The sequence below is a fragment of the Lytechinus pictus genome, chromosome 5 (assembly GCF_037042905.1).
Source record: "Lytechinus pictus isolate F3 Inbred chromosome 5, Lp3.0, whole genome shotgun sequence".
In the NCBI taxonomy this organism is placed as follows: domain Eukaryota; kingdom Metazoa; phylum Echinodermata; class Echinoidea; order Temnopleuroida; family Toxopneustidae; genus Lytechinus; species Lytechinus pictus.
Window position 1 is genome coordinate 5,723,193 of NC_087249.1, and position 20,656 is coordinate 5,743,848.

The 20,656-nt window shown below is 35.6% G+C and overlaps 1 protein-coding gene and 1 long non-coding RNA gene across 2 annotated transcripts; both read right to left on the reverse strand.

The window, feature by feature from the left end:
- Positions 1 to 409: 409 nt before the first annotated feature.
- LOC129262515 (protein FAM184B-like) lies at positions 410 to 3,557 on the reverse strand. Its single transcript, XM_054900640.2, has 3 exons — positions 2,548 to 3,557; positions 1,960 to 2,142; positions 410 to 1,429 (listed from the first exon to the last, which is right to left on the reverse strand). Exons 1-3 carry the CDS (start codon positions 3,523 to 3,525, stop codon positions 1,223 to 1,225), a joined length of 1,368 nt encoding a protein of 455 aa, XP_054756615.2. The 5' UTR covers positions 3,526 to 3,557; the 3' UTR covers positions 410 to 1,222.
- A 5,773-nt stretch (positions 3,558 to 9,330) lies between these two features.
- LOC135154227 (uncharacterized) lies at positions 9,331 to 13,722 on the reverse strand. The gene is made up of 3 exons (XR_010293599.1): positions 13,551 to 13,722; positions 11,882 to 12,071; positions 9,331 to 10,800 (listed from the first exon to the last, which is right to left on the reverse strand). It is a non-coding gene; the product is annotated as an uncharacterized LOC135154227 (long non-coding RNA).
- Between the last annotated feature and the right edge of the window lie 6,934 nt (positions 13,723 to 20,656).

Consider the following 20,656-nt stretch of genomic DNA (forward strand, 5'->3'; position numbering starts at 1 on the left):
AAATTATACATGCCTAATCTCCCTTTTCCATCCATCACATAAACAGCAATTTGGATTGACCAAGAGGTGAAATAAAAATGTAAAACTAGCTTGGAAATCTGTTAAGTATTCAGACTTCCTTATATTTGAAGTTGAGCAAAAGTTCAGAATTTTGTTAGGTATCCCTTTCCCCTCATCTGAAAATGGAAATATGATTTGACCACTGACAGTGATTTGCCAATAATCCCTTTGAAGCTGTAATTTCATTTTGTGATTACCTAAACAAAAAAAGGGCAGTTGCGTAGATTACAATTAATGAAATCCTTAAAAGTGATGAAAACTAAATAATTTATTTATTTTATTTATTTATTTATTTATTATTATTATTATTATTATTATTATTATTATTTTTTTTTTTTTTTTTGGGGGGGGGGGGGTAAAGTCTCATCTCATGTGAAATGTCTTCAAACCAAATGTATGTACTGTACATGAAAATCATGTTTTGTAAAACTTTGGCAATATTAAAAAGTCAATGGTTTTAATGTAAGAATACTATAAAAATATTTTTCTCACTTTTAAAATATACATTTACCACATCTCTCAATGTCCATTTCAGGAAGTACATTTTTTGAAAATACATAATGCAGCATAGAGCAAGACTTAATATCAGACCTGAATACTTTCCAGATCTTTCAAAGGCAACTCTTCCTGTGGGCGTGAAGAGAGCAAAAAATTGTGTGCACTTATTTTTTTTAAGTTCTTTAAATTTCAAATGGACTGATTGAAATACATGATAGATATACATATATTTTTTTAATCATTTCAATATGAAATATCTTAGTGAATAAGTGTCAATTCAATTAAAATTATATAGGGGAATAATATATTGCAAAATTGACTGGCCAAGTATTCACACACTGATTTTTATTTTTTGCGTATTATTCCACTGTAATATGTTGACTGGCCTAAACAAAGATACCTCACAAGGCCCAAGGTCAGACCTAGTTTAATATTGCTATATTAATATCTCCATGCAAAGGGCAAAATGAGTCTTGTGAGAGCAAGATATGTTAAATGCATCTTTCAAAAGTACAAGGCATTCAGTTTACTTCACTTGAAAAAAAATTTGCTAGAAATCAATATAAGTAAAAAAATTGAGAATTCATCCACAAAATGTCAGCTTCTTAAAACCCTTTCCTGATCAAAAAAAGAATATCAACTTTGCCTTCACTTCAATTTTCAATCAGCTATATCCACTTATACTGTGGACCGAAGCCTTCTCCCTGACTGATGGTGATGCCCCCATGACTCCTGCCCCTTTTGAGTTGTGTCCTGGTTTGGTACGATCCCTCTGTCTCCCGTCCATACCGAGGGTCGGTAATCGGTTCGGCAGTGACCGGGATTTGTGGGAACCATCATCAGAACGGGACGATAGGGATCCCGAGGGTGACTGCAACACAAATACAAGAGAATGATTGGTTAAAAAACAAGGTCCAGGGTTCTAGTCCCACTGCAGCAATCGAGTCCTTTGACAAGGCGGCATATATCTACATTTGCCACTCTCCGCCCAGGTGAGTGTAGGAAATGGGTAGGACTACCTGGTAGGAAGGAATTCCTTGAATGCTCAAGCACAGGATGAGGGCAGCCATGCTAAAGACAGAATGACAGTATGCAAAAAAATATGAATGGGATATTTCAGATGAATTTGATCTTTACCATTTAACTTTATTGCTTTGTGAACAGAAATAAAATAAAATCACATCATAAATAAGTAAGCAAAGGGTGATAAAATCAAAGACATATAAAGGCAACTAAACTGAACATAAATAATGTAATACATGCACATTAAAATATTGGATTTCATTTGATGGCAAAAAAATTATATATTAAATATTCAAGACACATACATGTATATTTAAGATTTCGAAATGCAAAGAGAGAAGAAATTAATACTCATATTAGACAAATTGTGATACCTACCAGAACCGATTGGTCAGGTCTAGGTCTAGCCATTCCAAGATTTGGTCCTGCTACTGTCATTCCTCCTAGTCGAATTGGATTTGAGTCTGCAAACATGCGATTGAAATTTCCTTCCCTGTTACTAAGTTCCATACGGTACCATTTGATCTCCTTCCGCAGCCTTTCAATCTCTTCTTGAGAATCCTGCAATGAAAATTAGAATTTGGATCATGAATAACAAAATTACGATTTTGCACCAATTAAAAACATGAAAAATATAATTCTGTTCTTTATTTCTAGAATATGTGTCACCTAAACTAAGTTTGATTAAACAATGATATCTAAATTAAGTTATGAGAAGTTGGGGCACACATATAACGTTGCATAATGGAAATATGAATGTCTCATACTCCTTTGAAAATACATTTCAATTTATCAAAGATTACTTATAAACAGGGGAAAATGAAAAGAACAAGATATAAAATAACAGAAGTCACTGCCAAGTTTCACAAATTTAGATTGAAGATAATTTTTGTAACCTAAATATGATCTGAACATCTGAGGTGATATTTTTTAAGCCTCCCTTCGTTAATTGCTTGAAATACTCACACTTAAAGAAACTTCAGAGAGGCTTTTAGATGATCTTGAACCAGGTCTAGTTGAGGTTGCTTCACTGCTCCGCCTTTGTTTATGTTCATGATTAGATGATGCTTCCTTCTTTTTCTCCTGTAATCTGGTTTTGAGATGTCTGATGTCCGTTTCCAGCAATTTACTCTTCTTCTGTGCCATCTCCTTGGCTTTATTTGCTTGAGTTGCATCATCGATAAGTTTTGAAATTCTTAACCTCAGCTCTCCTTCAGTCTTTTCTAAATCCTTTTTAAACTGGGCAATTGCCTTGTCACTTTCTCTTTGTGTTTGAACATTCATTGCCACCATGTGTTTCAAGTTTTCATTTTCTATTTCCTTGACCTTCAATTGTTCTTTGAGCCGAATAAGGTCTGCAGGATCGGGTGATCCATTGGTTCTGGGAGAAGTTACTTCAAGGTCAACAACATCAACTCCTGATGAAGACTCTCTCGATGACGAGGATTGATCATTGCATTTTTTATTAGATTGATCCATTTTGGTCATTAACTTTGCCTTCACGGCCTCCTCTTTGCTGATCTCCAATTCCTTTTGCAACTTGACAATATCTTCTTTGAGACTTGCAATCTCTTTCAAATATGTCCCATCTTTCTCCCAAATTTCAAGGAACTGTTTCTCGCTCTCTTGCTTTTGTTCATTTAACTTTCTTTCAAAGTCCTGCTGAACGGCCGCGGCTTGTGTTTGTGTCTTTCTTTTCGCTCCTGCGAAGTCCTGTTCAAGCGCTTCGATCCGTTTCTTCGCGTCCGCGATAACGTTGGAAATCTCTTGCTCATAGGCTTCTTTTGTCGATTCCAACTCCACTTCTCTCTCGTGATTGCGAGAAAACAACATATGTACAACTTGTGTGAGCTCTGCAACCTTCTTGGACATTTTATGTTCAAAAGATTTCTTGTTATTTAGACGAGAAGTCGGAATTCCCGACCCTCCTCCCCCGTCAGCCATGGCAGTTGTTTATGATGGCAACGTAAATTTTGAAGATTTCGACTACATTTATCTGTATGGTATAGTTGCTGTGCCAATAACGAAGAAAAATTAACGTTTTGCGTGGTATAAAAGGTTATGTTGGTCTAATAATAAAAATAGTCTTATTTCAATGTGACATAGAACAATAGACTGTAATGTTTAATTTGGTTTATTATTTATGTATCATAAATGTAGCGCTTGACACAAGAGAGGTCAGAAAATGCCGAGTTATGTTTTAAGTTACAAGAGTTCATAGGTTCAAACTTGTAAAGCCAAGATGCAGAACAAATGTGAGAAAGCAAGCTTTTAGTCACCGAGTAGTCAATGATTGGAACTCTCTCCCAGCTGAGGTAGTTGAAGCTCCCACAGTAGACACCTTCAAAATCAGGCTAGACCGACACTGGAAAGATAATAAGCACTATGATTGCCACTACTCTCAATTAGATATGAGAAGTCATCAACTTGCCCCACTGCCTCCTTAACTTATTGTAGCATGAAGGAAGCTGACAAAATTAGAAGATGGACCTGGAAGCTCGGCTGATAATTCAGCATTCTTCCAGTATTTGCGGTAAGGTAAGGTAAGGTAAGTTAATTTTCACGAATGTAATATATAGTACTGCCAGTTGTATTTCAATGTAATTTAAATTGTATCTTCCATAATGATGCTGAGATGTACAAAAATGCAGGGTGCTACATAAGCACTTGCCCGATTGCCCGGGGCAAGTAAAAGTTAGAGCCGGGAGTTAGAGTCGGGCAAGTGTTTTAAAGTAAAGACCAAAACTACTTGCCCGAATTGGGCAAGCAAAATTCTCAGTAGAATGACCAAAATTAGGGTCGAAATTATATGATATTGACCCTAGTTTTGGTCATGGCAGGCAAAATAAAATCACTTTGGAAAAAGAAATGCAATAACAAGGTAGATCAGTTCATGTCAAAAGAGAGAAAAGGTCAATGGTTTAAATAACCGCAAAACTTTCCTTTGAAGAGGTTTTTTCAATGATTTTTTTCGGGCAAGTGAAACAGATTTTTGAGCAAGTATATTCCAACTATTTAAAAATCTACTTGCCCGACCGGCCGACCGGGCAAGTGCTTCTAAAAAGTTATGTAGCACCCTGAAATGTATTTACTTTTCTGTTAATGTGGAAATAAATGAAAGGAAAATTAAAGTTTCGGATCCGGAGGGGGGGCATAGGCCGAATTAGCCTCTTGTCGAGACCCTGGCGGCTGCTTCCAGAGCGAAGCGAGGGATATATAGCAAAGCGCAGCGCCATGCAGGCATATTTCGCTTCGCATATCAAATCCCTCGCTTCGCTCAGGAAGCAGCCGCCAGGGCCTCAACAAGAGGCTAAGGCCAAATATGCTCACCGCGGGCCCTATATGAGTCTCGGCAGGCGGAGGTGAAAGACTATATATATATTTTTTAATTTTTGCTTGTCAGAATTTTTTGAGCAATATATACCCCGCGACCCTCTTTTAAAAGAACTCGGATCCGCGCCCCTGGCTCAGGCATTGAAGTGGTACTCCGGGGTGAAAATAACTACAACTATGATAAATAGAGTTCGTAAAATTCACCAAGGAAAATGGTGAACTGAATTTCATAAAAATCTGACTGATAGCAAAGTTCTTGAATATTAAAGCAAAGCAATATTTTCTGAAAACAGTATACATCGTCCTGCATGGATACTCGATCATTATAATGACATCATCAGCCCACCTAATTAGGTGGGCTGATGCCACACCCCCATTCCTCGTTTCTTATGTTTTTACATGGATCCTTTATGTCATATTTTTCTACATTATGAGATGCTCCCCCGAGTATAATTAAATATTGAATAAGTGGCAGCCATGAATATCTTTTGCATATGATCAGTTTTCAAACGGTTCAAATACTACTCAGCTTGGTTACCCCTTTAAGAAAACGGATTGTTATTGCATGCTCACCCAGCAGACGGTTATTTTCCCGTATTTTCCCCTCTCGATCTCTTTCTTTATAGTTGCATTCAATCTCATTTTATCAAGGCTGACCGTGATCTAATTGATTGATAAAGTAAAATTTAACGAGCGTACCCGCATAAGTCTGCATGGAATTTCATTAAAATCTGGTAAAAATTATCCATTGAATTTGAAAGTCTGCGTTATGAAAACAAACTTTTTATCCCCCCCTTCGATCTCTTAATGAAAAAAATGCCTTCATGTAATCTCCCCATGGGGCTCCCTAGACTGAAAACAGTTTTATGCATCCCGTCCATGCAATAGGCGGCCCGATGATGTCATGTCTCCACTTTGAATTTTCTTATTTAGGCCCTACTTCAAAAATAAATATTATTTGTAAATTATGTAAGAACATTGTCTCCCATGTAAGAATATATAGGGCATATAAGTTTCAACAATGTTTAATTTACGTCAGTTCTATTGTGACATAATTGGAGGACATCATTTTAATAACATAAGTCAATATATTAATTGCAAAAAACATAATTGAGTTTAAGCACCAATGGCAGTTCCATAAGAAAAAGGAAAAAGCTTAAAACTTTTTAAAATCTCAGTCAGTTCTGTCATTTATAAACCGAGCCTAGCTTGTACAAAGTATAAAAAAAAATGCCTGAAAATGTTTGAAAAATAAGACCTAACTAAATTTATAAATGATGGCACGACAAGTCTTTGGGAGGAATCCTACATAACCCGGGACATAACATCTTACCAAGTACACAAACGGACCTCAATAATGAACAAACTCCCGAATGAAAGGGAAAATTGGCCTAGCCCATGCTGTGTGAACCCCATAGTAAAGTGAAACAAAAATACTTTTTATTTGTCCATCGGTTTTTCCCTGAAATCCCCCTTTTTTGCTAGTTAAATTTTCGAGGCGAACTTTGACCCATGCTATCTCTATTATGGTCGACTTTTTTCATCGACAGGAATAATTTTTGACAACTAGTGCACGAATCTCCCTCCAGCCAGCGCCAGAGCGTTTCTTTATCAGAAGAACCCGTCATTTCCCCCGACCGCGCAAGTACAGTTTCTTGTATTTAGTTAGCTCTATCTTCAGTTTATCCGTGCTGTGCTGTACTGTGTGGTAGGCACTTATGATCCAAGTTTGAAAGGAGACTCGTAAAATGACGTCACTCTAGCCGATGAATATTCATTAGATCGTGGTCGTGCGTGTTCAATACACACTGCGTGCAGGCATGCAGATAGTTATATGCGAGGAACTTTGGCTCCAGAGACAAGTTGTCAAATAACGTGTGTGTGTGTGCGTGTGTGTATCATCGGCTGGTAGTACAGTATTCCATGCTGTCTAAGACTTCAAACGCGTCGGAGAGAGTGCATGGCAATTCGGTAAAACGAAGTTTCCGATATAAAGAGATAATAAAATAACACTATGTACAGTACGTTGAGAGGCAAATGTCAGAACAGGGGAGGCAGGAGTACAATCAGGTTTTTTTTTAAAGGGAAGAATAGTGTAGAATAAAAGGTATTATATATATAGCCAAATGATCGAGGGAAGTGAACAATGATGTTTTTAAAAAAAGAATGAATATACCTTACCTGAATATTATGGTGAAGCCAATTTAAAAGGAGGTGAGACAAGTTTCAATGGAGGTTTTAAAAAATAATAAACTGTATTATGGTGAAGCCAATTTAAAAGGAGGTGAGGCAAGATTCATGGAGGTTTAAAAAAAAAAAAAAACTATACTAAGAATTATGGTGAAGCCAATTTAAAAGGAGGTGAGGCAAGTTTCAATGGAGGTTTTTAAGAAGAATAACCCTGATAGCAGAAACTGGTAAAAATGACGTCATAATTACGTCAGTTTAACGACGAGTGTCACGTCATTTTGACGTCGTAACATGACGTCTTATTGACGGGATCTTGCACCCGCGAATAACGTCATTATGACGTCGTATATTGACGTCATTATGACGTCTCCAAGAGTGACTACGACGTCTTAATGACGTCTTAGCAACGTTTTTACAACGTTTTCCTGACCAGTATCAAGGGTCAGATTGACGTCGTGTATTGACGTGATTATGACGTCTTCGAGAGTCAACAACGACGTCTTAATGACATCCGTGCAACGTGTTCCTGACCGGTTTTAGACGTCATATTGATGTAATTATGACGTCTTTAAAAGTCATCTACGACGTCTTAATGGCTACTTTGCTACCTATTCCTGACCAGTTTCAGACGTCATATTGATGTAATTATGACGTCTTTATAAGTCAACTACGACGTCTGAATGACGACTTTGCAACATATTGCTGACTAGTAATAGACGTCATATTGACGTCGCATATTGAAATGAATATGACGTCTTTTGGAGTCAACTATGATATCTTAACGTATTCTGACGTGATAATGACCTAAACATTAAATTCTACATGCAATGTACATACACACATCACTTCAAAGACCTTGTCATTGAGGATTATCTATATTTGGTGAATACTGAGGTGGTCTGACAATGTCCAGCATTCCCAGTAACAATATAATGATCCTCCATGCCAGGGCCTTGCATAACTTGTCTCGGTCTCAAGAACATGACCCCCCCCCCCCCCCCGAAAAAGAATATATACAAAAATGGAAAACGAAATCAAATACATGTACGCATTTCAATTACGAAATCGTGGCAAATATTCTATTAATAAATAAAAGTTGCATAACATATTACCAGCAAAAAAAAAAGGAATACAAAATGTTGAAAACTCTAAATAGATTGAAAAAAAAAACACTTTTCTATGAAAATGCAGTATTAGGGTCAAAGGAATGAAATTACAATGTTTGTTATACCAATACATACAATTGTACATGTATAAATACACATTAATACATAACAGAGGCATAATGATCTCCAAGAATAAAGCTTTTTCGTTGAAATTGTAATTAAATATACCTTCAACTTTAGACAACTATGTAATGTAGGTAAAAATATACTGTATGTAAAAAAAAAATACCCGAGTTGGAATAGTTTCAGGATTTATGGAAGCTCGCATTTGGGTGAAAGAATCATACATGTACATTAATTCTTATGAAATGTTTGGATTGTATTACACTATCACTTAGGGCCAGGGGTAAAAGACAGTAGTTGCAGCAAACAATTATTTCTTCGGAAAGTCTTTTAAATTAAGGTTAATTGTCAAAATATTGTACATAATCTAGATCTGGGCCCTGTCTTACAAAGAGTTACGATTGATCCGATCAATCATAACTCTATGGAAATCCATCAGTGTCATAATTTTTTTCTACGAAAAATTTGCACAATGTCCTTTGTATGCAAAGAGAAACGCAGCGAATTTTTGAGAAAACAATGAATGCATGAACATACATCATAGCTAGAAAATATTTTGAACAAACATGCTTAATAGATGTTAACGTTGCTGACCGTCCATAGTTGCGATTGATCGGATCAATGATCATAACTCTTTGTAAGACGGGGCCCTGGTAAATTAATGTAAACTTGTATCTTTGTAAAATCATGAATTTTGATCTTAAAATCAATAATTCTGATGATCACTAACACAGAAAAGCATATGTGGGACAGGACAGTGTATTATGATTGATTTGAAAAATACCCGACATTTGATAGAATTACATGCTTATTTTGCTCATTTCTCAGCAATTACACATTTTCTTCCCGAGCTTTTTGGCACACATCTTTTATATATACATACACTTTGCTGGTAATTCTGTTGGATTCTGTTCGAACTCATTTTAAGATAGTTACTACTAGAGGTGCGCTATTAACTTAAGGCAACTATGTAATGTAGGAAAAAATATACTGTATGTAAAAAAAAAAATACCTGAGTTGCAAAGTTTTCAGGATTTATGGAAGCTTGCATTTGGGTGAAAGAATCATGCATCAATAAGTCTGATGAAAATAGTTTGTGGAACTGTTGTATTACACTATCACTTAGAAGGAAAAGACAGTAGTTGCAGCAAACAATTATTTCTTGAGAAAATCTATAAAATCAAAGTTAATTGTCAATATATTGTACATAATCTACATCTGGTACATTAATGTAAACTTGTATCTTTGTAAAATCATGAATTGTTTAACTTAAAATCGATAATTCTGATGATCGCTGTAAACACAGAAAAGCATATGTGGGACAGTGTATTATAATCGATTCGAAAAATACCTGACATTTGATAGAATTACATGCTTATTTTGCTCATTTCTCAGCAATTACGCATTTTCTTCCCTACATGTAGCTACGTAGGCTTTTTATGTGAGCTGAGAGATTTCATACCAGATTTCCTTTGCTTGAAAAAGTTCTTATGATAGTCTGTGTATCAGCATAGCATGTGTTCAGTGTTTTGAACCCACTGGAGATTGTGCATCATATCTTTATGTATGGAAGTCATTTTGCGTCTGCGGTCTCCATGGTTTTTTCAGGATCTATGTGTTGACTAGACCAGTCCCATATTGATATTTTCGTGCTGTGTCACTTTGGAAGGCCGTCTCTAATTGGTTGACTGGTGAGTTGGCAGATGCACAGCCCATCCCACTTTTCAATTATATCATTACGTAATCTCTAACATGTCTAAGATATCCACCAGATCAAGAGGCCGCTTGCACTCGGCTAACGCATGTACACAATCCTCTGCTTCATCATTAACTGGATCTAAACAAAGCCCAGCATACCTAGATCATATTGATACAGTCGTTCAAAGAGCGGTGGCCGTGGCAATGGAACGCGAGAGACAAAAACTCAATGATGACATGGATAAGCGCGAAAATAAATTGCGTGAAATTCTTAATGAAAAGCTCACTAGTCTACACGTTCTTGAAATATCTATCGATACTAAATTGAAGCAACTCCGTGATTTTGAAAAATCGGTTTCTGATAACATGACTAACACCATAATGCTTTGTCAAATAGGCTTGACCACATCGAGCAGTACTCCTGTCGCAATAATATCCGTATCCGTATGAGATTGTTCGAAATGTAGCAAAGCAGATTGGTATCGATCTTACTCCATGTGACATTGATCGATCCCATCACCTTTGCCGACCAACTAGCAGTCATGATGTTCAACCCAAAGGATCATACCCCGGCGTGGCCCTGTAATGCCAACTTAGCAGCTCCACCAATCAATGTGAAATTCACTTCATACAGGCCGAAACAAACGATGATGAAAAATAGAGGAAAATGAAAATGCTCAGGAACAGATGACTGGGTGCAGGCAGGCAAGGCAGTTCAGGTGGGATGAAAATTTATTGGCAGGACACCTTCCGTTTCAAATTACAGCATCTGCAAAAATAACAGAAGAGGAGAAACATAAAAACTTTTTCTACATAAACTATTTATTAATCTTCATTAAAAACTAGATGGTTTCAATATTAATTTCCAATTTATTTTAAATGATTAAAAAACGATGTGGGGTTTGTTACATATTTTATACTTAAAATATTAACATGTTAAGTCAAGTCGGGGGGGGGGGGGGCATGATGCCCTCAAGACCTTTAACCATCTCTGTATAAGGAAGGAAATTTTAAAATCAATTTATTTGACACATAAAACATATTATTTTTTTATAATTACAATTTTAATTCATGCCTTTTTTATGTGTTTTAAATGTTTATGGGGTAACCAGGACTGTCAGGACCGAGAATTCGAACTTCTAGGCTGAAATACAGCCATTCCCTATGCCTGATTTGGCTTAAATTCAGGTCAAGGATCAATTAAATATATATTTTGCAAAAAAAATCTGACAAATTTTGAGGTGGAATTAGTTTTCTGGCATCGCGAGATCGACCAATGCAAAATTTTATTAGCGCCAATTTACCATCTAAACTTGTCATTGAAATTAGAACGTCCAAACCGATCTAGTAACAGTACTAGCACAATGAATCAATCAGCTATGCATGTGCACCAATTCTGTATTTCTTGCATACGTACGTCACTCGAGTTAAAGTTCATGTCATTGCGTTATATAGCGTGGGAATTGTAAGAAAGTGATCCTTCAAAATTTTTACCTTCCAACAATTAACATTTTTTAAGCCTTTGTATGCATTTAGAGTACAAAAGCTTACAAATTGGACAAATTAAATGTTTGCCCCAAAATTATTGTGGGAAGGGTGGATTTTCTAGGGAAATCCATCTTAGTGTACAAAGTTCTACAGGCAACAGAGACTTGTCTAGGCTCCGTGAATGAAAATACAATGAAAAAATATCACAGAGTCCTCGAAGTACAGTCAGGACCATTAACAGATTATAAGGTGCCCCGAGTTTGTGCACACCCAAATCTGCGTGATTCTGATAATAGAGATTCCCAATGATCCCCCCCCCCCAAAAAAAAAGGCTTTACATCTGAAATAGCCTTCTAACTTACCTACATGTACTGCCCGATGCCTCCTATCATGTAGGGCAGCAACGAAGGATCTCCACTCCTGGCATCCAGCGATTCTGGGCCTTCTTCTGGAAACTCCCCCAGGCCAGGTCATATTCACTGACTTCATCTCCTCCTCAACTCCTCATGTGTGACACCGAGACAGGTGGTTTTGTGTCTCCCTCTCTTTCTCCTGAAATGTCAAACAGATCTATTCATTAAAAATCTTACTCAAAATGGTGCTTTTGGTAGAAAAATAATGAATATAGGGCATTTCATGTGACGGCCTTAACCCTTATTAAACTGGGGGGGGGGGGTCAATTTGACCCCCCCCTCAACAAATTTCATCACTACGCTGTCGCGCAAAAAATTTTGATCTCGCCGCTCACTGACTTTTTTCTTTCAAGTCTCGCGCAAATTTTGAGACCAAATTTGTGACGCCCGGGTACGCGGTTACGACATTACGCAACATTATGTAAGTGCATGTCAGACCCAAAATTGCTCATAAACATGATTTCATGTACAAATCCAATGCAAATTGTGTATTTAGCCAAAATTCATAAATTTATCATTATTTCTACTTTTACTGATTAAACTTAATTAATTTTGCCTTGTTTATGATTAGAATTAAGTCTAGAACGATTTCCATCGAAAATACAATAAAAAACAAAATGTAAAAAATTAAAGAAATAGGCCTACATGATTTAAAAAAAAAAAAAATACATAAGTCATAAGAAATCGGTCTTGGTACCAGATTTTTTTTCATTCACAATTGTTAGGAATGCGATAAAGAATATTTTCACCCCAAAAATAGCATTCTAGGAGCTTTATTTAGTGAATCAGAGCAAAAAGTATGATTTCATGAATAAATTAGCATAATTAGGCCTAGGCCTAATTCATATAAAAAAAAAAAATGAATTCAGTGAAATTTACCAATGCAACTACGTAGATTACGTCATTCTCTACCATCATGCAAATTTTCGTTGTGATCGTGCAATCCACGGCCGAGATCTTATAAGGGGGGGGGGGGCAATAATACCCCCCCCCCCTCGGGAATGACAAGAATCAAAATACCCCGGTAGATTTAGGATTTAAACATGTTAAAAAATTGTCAGTACGGTATATCATCGAGGATCTACATACTACATGTAGATCTGGTACAGAACATAAACTGAACTTTGTGAAATCTTGAAATCTACACTGAAAAATGTTCAAACTGAAGATCACCAACACAGATAGCACGTGGGACAGTTATTAATATTATTGCTCTGATTAATGTCGGCCCGACGCTTGCCTTGGCTCGAGTTGACCCGAATCCTGTGCTTTTTTTGCTTATTTCGCAGCAATTACACAATTTCTTCCAGAATCCTTTGGCACATACGGTATTATTATTATTTATAAATATAGACAGACACTTTGGTGGTCATTTCATTGGATTCTGTACGAACTCATTTTGATATCGTTACCACAACTGGCATTTACCTTAAACTTTAAAGTGTGCACTGTGTCTGTGCAGACTTGGGCCCTGAGCCCACCAGCGCAGCCTGTCCTATTCAGCATGCCGGCGCTCGGGGCAGCCACCCCGGCCGGGCAGTGTCAGTGCACGAAATCTAAAGCCAAAGGCAAGCCGCGCTCCGAAAAGAAAATCTTAGAAGATGGTTATCTAACTTACTGTTTGGTCTCCTGCGAATGCCTTCGAAGTCGTTATCCAAATCTGAACCGTGTTCTTAAAGTAGTAGAACTATTATTAACGGCCATCTTCGTCGCACTTAATTCTCGATCCAAAATTAGGCTGCAACATTTAACGGCGAAAAGGGCATACCTTTTTCAAATTAAATGGTTGCGACTGCGCCAGTTGCATGCAGTGCAGCGCGCATGCGCAGGCTCGACGCCCGGCGGCGAATTAATTCTGCGGATCATGAATTTTTTATAGGGGGTGAGCCCGGGGGCGTGCATGGGGGGGGGGGGGGTGAGCTAACTAGGGGCATGACACCACTTGCGAAAAAAAAGTTTTAAAATAGATACAAACTTCTTTGACATATAATGCTTCCTCTTGTTTGGTTTGGTTGGCAACCAGTTAAGAAATGATTATTTTTGCCACTGCTTTTGAAACTTTTTTTCTTTGAAGAATTATATACTTTACCTAAAATAAAAAAAATTCTGTACTATTTTTTTTTAGTTTTACTTTTCCTTTTATAAGTAGAAATAGCCTTGCTAACATGGCAAGGTTGAAAAAATGGCAAAATAGTATGTGGCTTTGAAATTAAACTTGTAAATTTCCTCGTCGTTGATTGGTAAAATTTGATGTCATAATCACGTCGTACTGTGGTCATATGAAAACGCAAATTTCTTTGTCGTTGTTTGGTAAATAAATGATGTCATAATCACGTCATAATGTGGTCATATAAAAATGCAAATTCATTTGTTGCAGATTGGTCGATAAATGACGTCGTAATCACGTAATAATCTGGTCATATAAGAAAGCAAATTTACTTGTCGTAAATTGGTCAGTTAATGACGTCGTAATCACGTCATAATCTGGTCATATAAGCGAGCAAATTTACTTGTCGTAAATTGGTCAGTAAATGACGTCGAAATCACGTCATAATCTGGTCAAATAAAAATGCAAATGAAAGTTGCCATTCTAAGTCGTCAAAATGACGTCGTAAGAACGTCATAAATACGACGACATGACGAGTATTACCACTTTACGATCAGTTAATGACGTCATTACGACCGTGTCTGCTATCAGGGAAACTGTACTACAAATTATGGTGAAGCCAATTTAAAAGGAGGTGAGGCAAGTTTCAATTGAGGTTTTTAAAAAGAATAAACTGTACTACAAATTTAAAAGGAGGCGAGGCAAGTTTCAATAGAGGTTTTTAAAAAAGAATAAACTGTACTACAAATTATGGTGAAGCCAATTCAAAAGGAGGTGAGGCAAGTTTCAATGGAGGTTTTTAAAAAAGAATAAACTGTACTACAAATTATGGTGAAGCCAATTCAAAAGGAGGTGAGGCAAGTTTCAATGGAGGTTTTTAAAAAAGAATAAACTGTACTACAAATTATGGTGAAGCCAATTCAAAAGGAGGTGAGGCAAGTTCAATGGAGGTTTAAAAAAATAAACTGTATTATGGTGAAGCCAATTTAAAAGGAGGTGAGGCAAGTTTCAATTGAGGTTTTTAAAAAGAATAAACTGTATTATGGTGAAGCCAGTTTAAAAGGAGGTGAGGCAAGTTTCAATGGAGGTTTTTAAAAAGAATAAACTGTACTACAAATTTAAAAGGAGGCGACGCAAGTTTCAATAGAGGTTTTTAAAAATAATAAACTGTACTACAAATTATGGTAAAGTCAATTTAAAAGGAGGTGAGGCAAGTTTTAATGGAGGTTTTTAAAAAGAATAAACTGTACTAAGAATTGTGGTGAAGCCAATTTAAAAGGAGGTGAGGCAAGTTTCAATGGAGGTTTTTAAAAAGAATAAACTGTACTAAGAATTGTGGTGAAGCCAATTTAAAAGGAGGTGAGGCAAGTTTCAATGGAGGTTTTTAAAAAGAATAAACTGTATATGGTGAAGCCAATTTAAAAGGAGGTGAGGCAAGTTTCAATGGAGGTTTTTAAAAAGAATAAACTGTACTACAAATTATGGTGAAGCCAATTTAAAAGGAGGTGAGGCAAGTTTCAATGGAAGTTTTTTAAAAAGAATAAACTGTACTACAAATTTAAAAGGAGGCGACGCAAGTGTCAATGGAGGTTTTTAAAAAGAATAAACTGTCCTACAAATTTAAAAAGAGGCGAGGCAAGTTTCAATGGAGGTTTTTAAAAAGAAAAAACTGTACTACAAATTATGAAGCCAATTTAAAAAGAGGTGAGACAAGTTTCAATGGAGGTTTTTAAAAAGAATAAACTGTATTATGGTGAAGCTAATTTAAAAGGAGGTGAGGCAAGTTTCAATGGAGGTTTTAAAAAAAGAATAAACTGTAGGATGGGGGGTCGGGTGTCCGGACACTTTATATTTTTGAAGCCTTCTTTTTTGTCTTTGGATTACACTAAAAATATGAATTCAATAGTTGTAATCATCTTCCATTTTGTTCTCTATAATATTTCCTTACATTTTGCACTAAACATTGATGAAACTTAATTCGCTTGTAAATTTTTCCAAATGACTTTCTAAAATTGATCGTCCGGACACACAACCTGTCCGGACACACAACAACTGGGTATACTACAAATTTAAAAGGAGGCGACGCAAGTTTCAATAGAGGTTTTTAAACAGAATAAGCTGTACTACAAATTATGGTGAAGCCAATTTAAAAGGAGGTGAGGCAAGTTTCAATGGAGGTTTTTAAAAAGAATAAACTGTATTATGGTGAAGCCAGTTTAAAAGGAGGTGAGGCAAGTTTCAATGGAAGTTTTTAAAAAAGAATAAACTGTACTACAAATTTAAAAGGAGGCGACGCAAGTGACAATGGAGGTTTTTAAAAAGAATAAACTGTACTTACTACAAATTTAAAAGGAGGCGAGGCAAGTTTCAATGGAGGTTTTTAAAAAAGAATAAACTGTACTACAAATTATGGTGAAGCCAATTCAAAAGGAGGTGAGGCAAGTTTCAATGGAGGTTTAAAAAAATAAACTGTATTATGGTGAAGCCAATTTAAAAGGAGGTGAGGCAAGTTTCAATGGAGGTTTTAAAAAAATAATAAACTATACTAAGAATTATGGTGAAGCCAATTTAAAAGGAGGTGAGGCAAGTTTCAATGGAGGTTTTTAAAAAGAATAAACTGTACTACAAATTATGGTGAAGCCAATTTAAAAGGAGGTGAGGCAAGTTTCAATTGAGGTTTTTAAAAAGAATAAACTGTACTACAAATTTAAAAGGAGGCGAGGCAAGTTTCAATGGAGGTTTTTAAAAAAGAATAAACTGTACTACAAATTATGGTGAAGCCAATTCAAAAGGAGGTGAGGCAAGTTTCAATGGAGGTTTAAAAAAATAAACTGTATTATGGTGAAGCCAATTTAAAAGGAGGTGAGGCAAGTTTCAATTGAGGTTTTTAAAAAGAATAAACTATTATGGTGAAACCAGTTTAAAAGGAGGTGAGGCAAGTTTCAATGGAGGTTTTTAAAAAGAATAAACTGTACTACAAATTTAAAAGGAGGCGACGCAAGTTTCAATAGAGGTTTTTAAAAAGAATAAATTGTACTACAAATTATGGTGAAGCCAATTTAAAAGGAGGTGAGGCAAGTTTCAATGGAAGTTTTTAAAAAAGAATGAACTGTACTACAAATTTAAAAGGAGGCGACGCAAGTGTCAATGGAGGTTTTTAAAAAGAATAAACTGTACTACAAATTTAAAAGGAGGCGAGGCAAGTTTCAATGGAGGTTTTTTAAAAAGAATAAACTGCACAAATTATGAAGCCAATTTAAAAGGAGGTGAGGCAAGTTTCAATGGAGGTTTTAAAAAAGAATAAACTGTAACTACAAATTATGGTGAAGCCAATTTAAAAGGAGGTGAGGCAAGTTTTAATGGAGGTTTTTAAAAAGAATAAACTGTATTATGGTGAAGCCAATTTAAAAGGATCGAGGTGAGGCAAGTTTCAATGGAGGTTTTTAAAAAGAATAAACTGTATTATGGTGAAGCCAATTTAAAAGGAGGTGAGGCAATTAAGTTTCAATGGAGGTTTTTAAAAAGAATAAACTGTATTATGGTGAAGCCAGTTTAAAAGGAGGTGAGGCAAGTTTCAATGGAAGTTTTTAAAAAAGAATAAACTGTACTACAAATTATGGTGAAGCCAATTTAAAAGGAGGTGAGGCAAGTTTCAATGGAGGTTTTTAAAAAGAATAAACTGTACTACAAATTATGGTGAAGCCAATTTAAAAGGAGGTGAGGCAAGTTTTAATGGAGGTTTTTAAAAAGAATAAACTGTATTATGGTGAAGCCAATTTAAAAGGAGGTGAGGCAAGTTTCAATGGAGGTTTTTAAAAAGAAGAAACTGTACTACAAATTTAAAAGGAGGCGAGGCAAGTTTCGATGGAGGTTCTTAAAAAGAATAAACTGTACTACAAATTATGGTGAAGCCAATTTAAAAGGAGGTGAGGCAAGTTTCAATGGAGGTTTTTAAAAAGAATAAACTGTATTACAAATTATGGTGAAGCCAATTTAAAAGGAGGTGAGGCAATTAGTTAATGGAGGTTTTTAAAAAGAATAAACTGTATTACAAGTTATGGTGAAGGCAATTTGAGAGGAGGTGAGGCATGTCTACAATGATTTTTTTTAAAGAATGATAAGTGTAGAATATAATTCAAATGATGAAGCCATCTTGAGAGGTGCATGAGGCAAGTCTACAATGAGGTTTCTAAAAACAATGAATAGTGAAGAAAAAGATCGCAATTGCTTTTAATAATCCACAAAATTGTGTAGTTATTTATTTCATGCAAATTGCTATTAATTGATTATGCTCATTTGTGCATAATTAGTATACTATACCTATTCCTCTAACTCCCTAAATAAAGCTCCAAATGTTCTAATTTTTGGTTTAGAAACTCTTTGTGGTGTTCTTCGATAATGTATTTCTTGTGTTTTTACCTTTGTATTGCATTGTTTTTTTTCAACGATGCTCGGACTCTCGTAACAGCATAAAATAAATCAGTTTAGTTCAACAAAACTAAAAACAATTAGGCATTCATGAATTTTGGTTGAAAACGCATATTCCATTGACGTGGTACACAAATATCACAATTTTGAGCCATTTTTGTCTGATATGCACTTACAAATTGTTTGGTAATTTTCAGAACCCAGTACCCGGGCTTCGCAAAACTGGTCTCAAAACATGCAAAACACTTTTTTTTTTAAATCGCAGAGCTCAGAGCCCCCCCCCCCCCCCTGCGTAAATAGGTTAAGTTTGCATTAATTTTGAACTTTTCCATTCCCAAATACGTAATATCCCCTCCCCAAAAATGCAATTGTCACTGAAATGGAATATACATAATATATTTTTTAATAAGCCATGTTTTGCAAAATAATCATCATGTCATCCTTTGTCAACAAGAAATCTGTACATGTCCTCTGGAAGAAAATAATACCTCGGCCGCCTATTAAATTCTAAGTTTTGATTTTGTAAGTATTTTACTTAGCAATTTGGCTGGCTTATCAAAATGCTTAAACTTGTATGCAGATCAGATCTCAGAATTTACCTTATCCAAATTGAACTAAATACTAATACCCATTGTGATGTTATAAATTTTGAGCCAAATAGTGCCAAATGTGTGAATGTATTTCTGTGCGTATCATTTTTGTATATGTAGACTTAAGTCTAGTAGATGGCTGACTTACATTTAAGCAAAATATTTAGCCAAAAAAAAATGCAATTGAATACCAAAAATGGATAAGTATTTTACTTTTGCAAAATACTGAGTAAAATATACTTGAAATTGTGGCTTTAAAAGTAGCATTGAATACCGGCCCTGTTCCTCATCATCATTATCATCCCACTACTTGACTGAACCATATAGTATTAAACAAAGCTAATTCCACATGTTCAGGGAGGAATTAATCGTTGTATCACTTGACATTAAGGAGAAACTTAGAATATTTCATATTTCCTATAATAAAATACAAAAGAAATAGTGAGAGGATGACGTCATCAGTCTCCTCAGGTGCATACAGACCAGGATGTGCATATAACTGTTTTTTTTTAATTAAGCAAAACTTTAAAATGTCATAACTTGCTTCATCATTTGAATTATATTATACACTTATCATTCTTTAAAAAAAATCATTGTAGACATGCCTCACCTCCTCTCAAATTGCCTTCACCATAACTTGTAATACAGTTTATTCTTTTAAAAAACTTCCATTAACTAATTGCCTCACCTCCTTTTAAATTGGCTTCACCATAATTTGTAATACAGTTTATTCTTTTTAAAAACCTCCATTGAAACTTGCCTCACCTCCTTTTAAATTGGCTTCACCATAATTTGTAGTACAGTTTATTCTTTTAAGAACCTCCATCGAAACTTGCCTCGCCTCCTTTTAAATTTGTAGTACAGTTTCTTCTTTTTAAAAACCTCCATTGACACTTGCCTCACCTCCTTTTAAATTAGCTTCACCATAATTTGTAGTACAGTTTATTCTTTTTAAAAACCTCCATTGAAACTTGCCTCGCCTCCTTTTAAATTTGTAGTAAGTACAGTTTATTCTTTTTAAAAACCTCCATTGTCACTTGCGTCGCCTCCTTTTAAATTTGTAGTACAGTTTATTCTTTTTTAAAAACTTCCATTGAAACTTGCCTCACCTCCTTTTAAACTGGCTTCACCATAATACAGTTTATTCTTTTTAAAAACCTCCATTGAAACTTGCCTCACCTCCTTTTAAATTGGCTTCACCATAATTTGTAGTACAGCTTATTCTGTTTAAAAACCTCTATTGAAACTTGCGTCGCCTCCTTTTAAATTTGTAGTATACCCAGTTGTTGTGTGTCCGGACAGGTTGTGTGTCCGGACGATCAATTTTAGAAAGTCATTTGGAAAAATTTACAAGCGAATTAAGTTTCATCAATGTTTAGTGCAAAATGTAAGGAAATATTATAGAGAACAAAATGGAAGATGATTACAACTATTGAATTCATATTTTTAGTGTAATCCAAAGACAAAAAAGAAGGCTTCAAAAATATAAAGTGTCCGGACACCCGACCCCCCATCCTACAGTTTATTCTTTTTTTAAAACCTCCATTGAAACTTGCCTCACCTCCTTTTAAATTAGCTTCACCATAATACAGTTTATTC